This window comes from Monopterus albus, unplaced genomic scaffold (genome assembly GCF_001952655.1).
Source record: "Monopterus albus unplaced genomic scaffold, M_albus_1.0 scaffold2.1, whole genome shotgun sequence".
Taxonomy (NCBI): Eukaryota; Metazoa; Chordata; class Actinopteri; order Synbranchiformes; family Synbranchidae; genus Monopterus; species Monopterus albus.
In genome coordinates this window covers 6,252,153-6,259,304 of record NW_018127882.1, presented here as the reverse complement: position 1 = coordinate 6,259,304, position 7,152 = coordinate 6,252,153, and the positions used below count along the sequence as shown (strand labels likewise).

The 7,152-nt window shown below is 41.9% G+C and overlaps 1 protein-coding gene across 1 annotated transcript in view; it reads right to left on the bottom strand.

Moving 5' to 3' along the window:
* kcnk4a (potassium channel, subfamily K, member 4a) overlaps positions 1–7,152 on the bottom strand; it is a 12,557-nt gene that overhangs the window by 1,383 nt on the left and 4,022 nt on the right. Inside the window, exons 2-8 of the mRNA XM_020591481.1 lie at positions 6,073–6,247; positions 4,389–4,696; positions 3,720–3,837; positions 2,345–2,505; positions 1,690–1,876; positions 361–497; positions 4–247 (exon numbers count right to left, since the gene is read on the bottom strand). Of these exons, the coding sequence (XP_020447137.1) occupies positions 4–247; positions 361–497; positions 1,690–1,876; positions 2,345–2,505; positions 3,720–3,837; positions 4,389–4,577 (1,036 nt within the window). The 5' untranslated portion in view covers positions 4,578–4,696; positions 6,073–6,247. The remainder of the gene's footprint in view (positions 1–3; positions 248–360; positions 498–1,689; positions 1,877–2,344; positions 2,506–3,719; positions 3,838–4,388; positions 4,697–6,072; positions 6,248–7,152) is intronic.

Genomic DNA, 7,152 nt, shown 5'->3' with positions numbered 1-7,152 from the left:
GGCTCATGGAGCTGGAGAGGCCAGCCCAGCGGTTCGGCAGGTGTCCATTCTCAGATCCCCCTCGAACCCAGTATCCCAGAGTGACTTGGGCTCCCCGACGAATTCGGCGACGCTCGCTCCGTTTCCAGCGCCGACGCTGCAAGAGGAAGGGGTCGTTGAACTCCAGAGGGTTTGGGATCCGGAAGTCCATAGACATGTTTTGGATGTTCTGGGTCCAGTCTGTAGCATGGGCCCTCAACTCCTCCATCTAAGAGCGAGAGGGGGGAAACGTGAGTGGTAGAAAAGACAAGCGCCCAAAACAAGATCGGGTGCAGCTCTTGCCATTCTAGGTTCCTGTAAGCTGCAGCGTATAGCTCTCACCTCAGCACGGGTCTTCTTAGACAGCACCCTCAGCCAGTTGCTTATCATGGTGAGGATGGAGGCAAAGTAGGCGAGACCAAACACAATCCACAACCACACCAGAGGTTTGAAGAACATGCCACCCCCTCCACCACCACCTGGACACAGAGAAAGTTCCACTTATCTTATATTCACTTTTCTTTTGCTGCCCACAGTGGACAGGGGTCAGGTCTGATGCAGAATGATCCTGGCTACAGACATGGCAGTAATGGGGGAAGCCTGGGTGAGAGGAAGTTGCTCTAAGAACTACAGCAGTGCCTCCTGGCCTCGTTTAGTAACACCCCTTATGCTCACTTTATTGCAGAAACCGTTTTTGCGCCTGCCTCTTTAATCACTGTGTACAGGGCTGCAACCACCCATAATCATTATTTAATCTTTTTTGTGTCAACAGTCCAAAACTAAATGTTTGCTTGAAAAATGACAATGAACTGATGATGAAAATTGCTGCGTATTTTTCTGTTGAATAGCTAATTAGCTGCTTAATGGTTTCAGCTCTCATTATGTACATACAGTGTGTGCAGTGATTCATAAAGTATTCAGACCCCCTTTACTTTTTGCACATTTTGTTGTTGTCGATTCAATTTTGAATGGATACGATTGCTGTTTCTACTCATCATTTATACACTTAGCCATGATGACAAAGTGAAACCATAGTCATAGTTTTGGATTCTTGATTAATTTTCAGATACTGTAACTCTATAACCATGATTTCACTTTGTCATCATGGTTAAGTGTATAATAATGGGTAGAAAGGCCAGTTGTATCCATTCAAAACTGAATCAACACAAATGTTCAAAAAGTAAAGGGGTATGAATACTTTGACTCCACTGGATGCGATATTTTAAAAGAATTCTGCATTAAAATATATGATGCAGCCTCAAAGTTTTTAAATATGTTGAACTCTGCTGCAATTAAAGATGACAAATTAAAATGTCAGATTTTCTATTCAGTGATAGTCCTACTGAGACGAAGCTAACCAAGTGGGTTCAAAGCAGATTCCTGCACCAGGTCAGTGAGAATTCTGAGAAAACTGTCATAATTCTGACTTTTTTCTTAGAAAGCCGACCTTTAAAAAACATCAGCTTTCTTTTACAGTGGCCCTCTTCTGTAGAAATCTTTAAACTATGAATCAAACTATTTTGTGTGGCAGAGTTTAGATTTTTTTTTTTTTTTTTACTTCCTGCCCTGGTAATCATCGTGACCCTTTAGAATCATCTTGTCAGGCTGTCCTTACACTTTCAAATAAAACATAGTTGTGTGTAACTGGTTGTGCATTGTGCGTGTCAGTACTTGGGACATAATCTCCAAAGCCAACGGTGGTGAGCGTGATGACCACAAAGTAAAGCGACTCCAGAAAGGACCAGTCCTCCACTTTCTGAAACACGACTGTCGGCACAGCGAGGAAGATCAAACACCCAATCAGGATGGAGAGAACTGCTGAGCTCACACGCACAGTCGTGGGCCTGACCTTGCGTTTCTGAGAAAAATGATGATTACTTAAATATGTCATGATGGTTAAATATTTGGATCAACATGGATTAAATGAGCCATCATTAGACTTAGAAGTCTGATGTGAGCAATCATGGTTTGACCACACACCATTTTTTTTTGTTTGTTTTTTTTACATTGACAGGGCTTGTGCAATTTGTTGGTGTATCCCACAGCAACTGAAGTGAAAATCCCCCGTTTTCAAACAGTAACTACACAAACTTGAACATGCCCCAACACTATTAATGATGATTCAACTCAAGTTTAACACTAAATGAGATGGATTCCTCCCAAATCACTGCTAGGTTTTAAAACCTGTATTTCTGACAAGGAGTTATTCACTACTGGCAGTGATTAAGGCCTCATTCACATAGAGGCTCAGCTGTGGCTCTCTGGGACTGAGGCAGGAGTAAATCCAGCTGAGGTTTGGTTCCTGAGCAGGACAGACCATTCTCACCAGGAAGAGGGTCTCAATCTTGGCCACAGCTCTCCGCAGCACTGTGCCCATGTGGTCACCTACTCCGGCCAGCAGTATGCCAAACATGGGGATGCCCACCAGGGCATAGCACACGCAGAACAACTGGCCATACCACGTCCGAGGAGACAGGTTTCCAAAGCCTGTGGAAAAACAATAGGAGGACAAGGCGCTAAGGATGAGGACGGTGCCATTCAGATACTCAGGTCCAGGTCATTACACAGGGATTTAATAGAGACAAAAAAGAAAAACATATCCACTGTATTGACATAATGAAATATACTGAACCTCATGAATGAATAAAGAAATTGTCCATCATGACTTACAGGTGTATTTTTTTTTTTTAGACAGACCTGACTTCTTACATTTCCAAATTAGTTTACCACTTGATTATTTGAGTTTGAGTATTTATTTATTTACCAGTTAGGTAATGTTTGATGCCTGATAAGCACTGCTGCTATGAAATGTAACTAAATCCCCATTCTGCCTTTTCTCAGGCTACAAGAACATTTCCATGATAAATGCTTCATAAAAGAATAAGTCAGTGTTTTTCTCATGGTCACAAGTTAATAAAACTGTTTCTCCTCAGTAAAAACCAACCAAAAATTCAAGACATGGGGCCTTATTGCTCCTATTTGGCTGAGCTAGGAAAAACACAAGCAGTATGTCAGTCCTAACTTTAGGAGTCCTACATTTTTGGAATTAAGAGTAATAAAAAGAATAATTCACAAAGCATTTTAGTACTGAAACCAGTTTTAGCTAAAAGTCAAAGAAGTTCGAAGCTACTTACAGTCAGTGAGCCGCTGCAGGTCATGGCTCATCATGCCATCGATTTGGAAGATTACAGTAATAAACTTTAAAACAGCATATTTAGATAGCATTAAAGTTAATGATGAAATCGACAAAACGAAGCAATCTAGTGACACTGGAGATGATGAAGAACTTGGAATTTCTCGGCTGTCAGAGTTATCCATCAAATTTAAATGTTCAAATGATGGAGATTTGCTCAAACTGTGAAAAAAATTCCTTAAATCAAGTTTGTTCCCCGTTGTAATGATTGGTCAACCAATCACTGTGGACACAGGGAAGAAGTTCATTCATAAAACATGTCAAACACAGTGACACGGTCAAGACCCTTTCTCCTTAGCATAGGTTTTTCTCAGCAGCTTTGTGAGTGGGTCTTAAGAGGAAACTGCTGTTTAGGAGGACATCTAGTGGTAAGATAAGGTCCTTTGTGAATATTACAGAAACTCTCTATGGAAAGTCGTTTTCCTAATAATTATTTCCACATCTCAGGTATGCAGACTCCAACAGACCTTTTAATATGGTTGGACTAAAGGCGAGACCTGCCACCTACCTATGGTGGTAATGATGGTGCCACAGAAGAAGAAGGCGGAGGCTAGATCCCAGCGGCTGGTGAAGTTGGCTGGGAGGTTGCTCACATCCAGACCTGCCTCCACTGCAGACACCACTCTCTGCAGCCGAGAGACATAATTTATGTTACTGTAAATGTATCCTCTAATAAATCTGTTCAGTGTCAACTACCTTGTACCTATTTAGACTTTATTGTTTAACATATTTCTACTGCATTTATTACTCTTCTCTTGTGTCTGTATTACATCTTGTGTTTCTCACAGCCGTAGAGCAGATAGTTTTTTCTTGTATCTGAGGTCAGATTTATTTAAATCCCCTTTAGAAAGCAACATTCCCTAAATATTAGTCAAGTAAGTACATTTTAACAGGGGGTGTTTCTTTATACAACGAAAACTCTACAAAATTTACTTGCTTGTGGTGCCGTTTATTCAGTAGAATTACAGAGCTCAAAATCTCTGCTGTGCACCACATCAAACTCACATATCACACAATAACTGCATGCTTGTTTTTATAAAGGCTAATGTAGCGCCTGTCAAGTTAAGTCAGGAGGAGCAAACTGCTCATTTCTGTGTGTTAACCGTGATAAAGCTGTAGCCACATTTAGTCTGAGTGAAATATGTAATAAGAATTTGCTTAGCGTGACCAGTGATACCTTCACAAGCTCGTGGAAGTCCAGCTCGGTGACACAGGAGTTATTATCGAGGAAGGTTTGCTTGGTTTTAAGCAGGTCTTCATATGCTGAGCTCTCCTTGGGGGCCTCCAGGGTACGGAAAACAAGCGCTCCCATCACCAGGTACAGCATGACTCCAGTCAGCAGGGCCAAGAGGGTGGTGCACCGCATTTTCTCCCTGTTGACCCCCCTGCCCCTCCAGAGTTAGAGGTCAGATTTCAGAGGCCAGGATCTGGTCAGGCTCTCAGTCAGGATACACTGGGGCACAGCTGGCCATGAACAGGAAGTTCCTTTAGAGAGGTGCTGTGTGTGAGAGCATGTAAACAAGCAACACAAGTCTTCCTGGGAGGCTGACATATGAACAACCTTCATTTATACATCTGTGCGTCAAACCAAGACCAGGGAGACGGTCAGTGACAGGAAGAGTGAGAATGCATGGTGTAAATCCTAGAGCAGCATTGACAAACCTGCAGTATATGTACACTAAAAGAATTAACTGATGCTGTAGTCATTCACCCTGGCCATACTGGTTTGGTTTGTTGGGATTATTGTGTCCATGTTGTCTAGAATAATTTTTTGACTTCACCTCAGTGTTGGAGACAAAGCATAGAGTAACTGACCCTACAAGACAATGATGATGACGACAAGTGGCAGGGACACAGTATCGACAGCTTGATATAAAATACAAATAAGAAATTGGGGACAATATCCACAGTCCTCATTTGGTGCAAAAATGCATTCTTGTTCAGCTAAAGCTAAATGAGGCAGTCAGTTAGTGAAAATCAAGAATGCACCTTCCAGTTTAAAGAACTTTTAGTACATAATTGTCAAGGTGCAGAGCTACTTTTGGTCATGTGTATCAGTAAAAAGCTCACAAATGCAGTATGAAACACTTTACCAATAGATTTAAAATCACAAGTCTTTTCTACAATGGCACAACAGTGGCTTAAACTGTTGGTTTTATTTCTCCTGCTACTTTAAGATGGTTGTTCTCTATTAAACTTTTGCTCTGGGATGTTTGAATCTGTTTTAAAAGCCTAACCAGGGACAGGGGCTGCAAATGAGCTCTTAGCCAGATGCCCCATATGCACTGCATTGGTTGACTGAGTGCGACAATGTTTAGCGGCATATGTCCCTGTAAAACAAACAAATTAAATAAAAATTGTTTGTATGCATTTTTGCACAGAACACAAGACTGTGGATTTTGTACCCCAGCTCTTAGAGCTCCAGGATTAAGACATATGAAGCTCAAGTTGTAGCATGTTTTACCTGGGAGCAGACATTATACCTATGTTTTCATGGTCTGTATGCCTCATGATGAGTACTTGATGTACACATAAAAATCTGTGGAACACACTATTAAATCTTCAGGAAATGCCATTTATACTTGAGCCTTTTGTTTGTCCTGTGTCTTATTGATGTAGTGCGTGATGCTACTACAGTCGAGACCAGTTTAACTTTGATGGAGATTCGCTCCTGCTACAATGGAAAAAAGGTGCAGTGTGCTCTGAAGTGAATCCAATGTGGTCACAGCCAAGTGAAGCAATGATGTAATACTGAAAGGAACAATTCTTCTCTCTCATACACTTTCAGTGGTTTCTTTTCTGACAGCTTTTTGTGTAAAATAAAGAATGTTTTATAACTGAGAGGATGATAAACACAGTACCTTAAATCATTGATATCAGAAGCTCAACCCATGTTCAAACTCCACAAATCAGATGATGGAGAAATCTTTGATTCTTCTTTCCTCTTCACCCTGTTGTGTCTGTGTCCTTAGTGTTCAGGAGTGGAAGACTGTGGGCCCATTTCTTTCTCCTACAAGCCTTTTACTCAAGACAAAACTGAAACACACATGCATGTACTGTAAAGATTAAAAGTAGATTACAGCAGAAAGGAACAGAACAGCTTTAATTTGGCAAATTTCCTTGTTCTCTCTGTTCCAGCGGAGTATGAGTGGCATCAACTAAGTGTTCACACTATAGGGAGTTTGTCATAATAAGCAGGGGGGGACTGACACACACCAGGCCACCCTGCCAGTCGTCTCACAAACGATTCAGCCAAAACTCCAAACATACATCTTGACATTAATCGAAAACATGTTAATCGCTTATCTTCATTTGGCGTCTAATGTTTTCCTTGAACTGTGTTTACCTTTGAGATAAACCCATACACAGAGAACTGGGATTGTGGAGCTTCTTACTCTGGGTCATCAGTCCTGGTCATCTCCACATGGACCTTGACAATGTTCTGAGATTTCCCAGAGTCTGGCCAACTGTTAGCATTCTGCGCTAATGCACTGCTGGCTTTGGTTTGTGCGGACAGTGTTGCTCTCTGCCCCTGGCTTCAACACTGGTAGAGATTATTAGTTATCACTGTCTAAACCTACGTTGGCATATTTTGATATTTTGCTAAGATATTGAGTGAGAGGCTTAGAAAGAGCAGAGCTGTGGCTGACGGGCTGTGATCTAATCTTAAGGTAAACAGGGGGCAGGTGGGGTAATAAATCATGAGGTGAGCTGTTTGAAAGAGAGCACAAGGCTGATAGAAGACACACATGGGTTACTCTTAGGTTTACATTTAAGACAGGTGTGTAATACAAGTCCCCCTCCTTGAACCGCCACCTTATTGTGGTGGAGGGGTTTGAGTACCCGAGTGATCCTAGGACCTATGTTGTCGGGGGCTATATGTCTCTGGTAGGGTCTCCCAAGGCAAATAGGTCCTGGGTGACAGGTCAGACTAAGAGCGG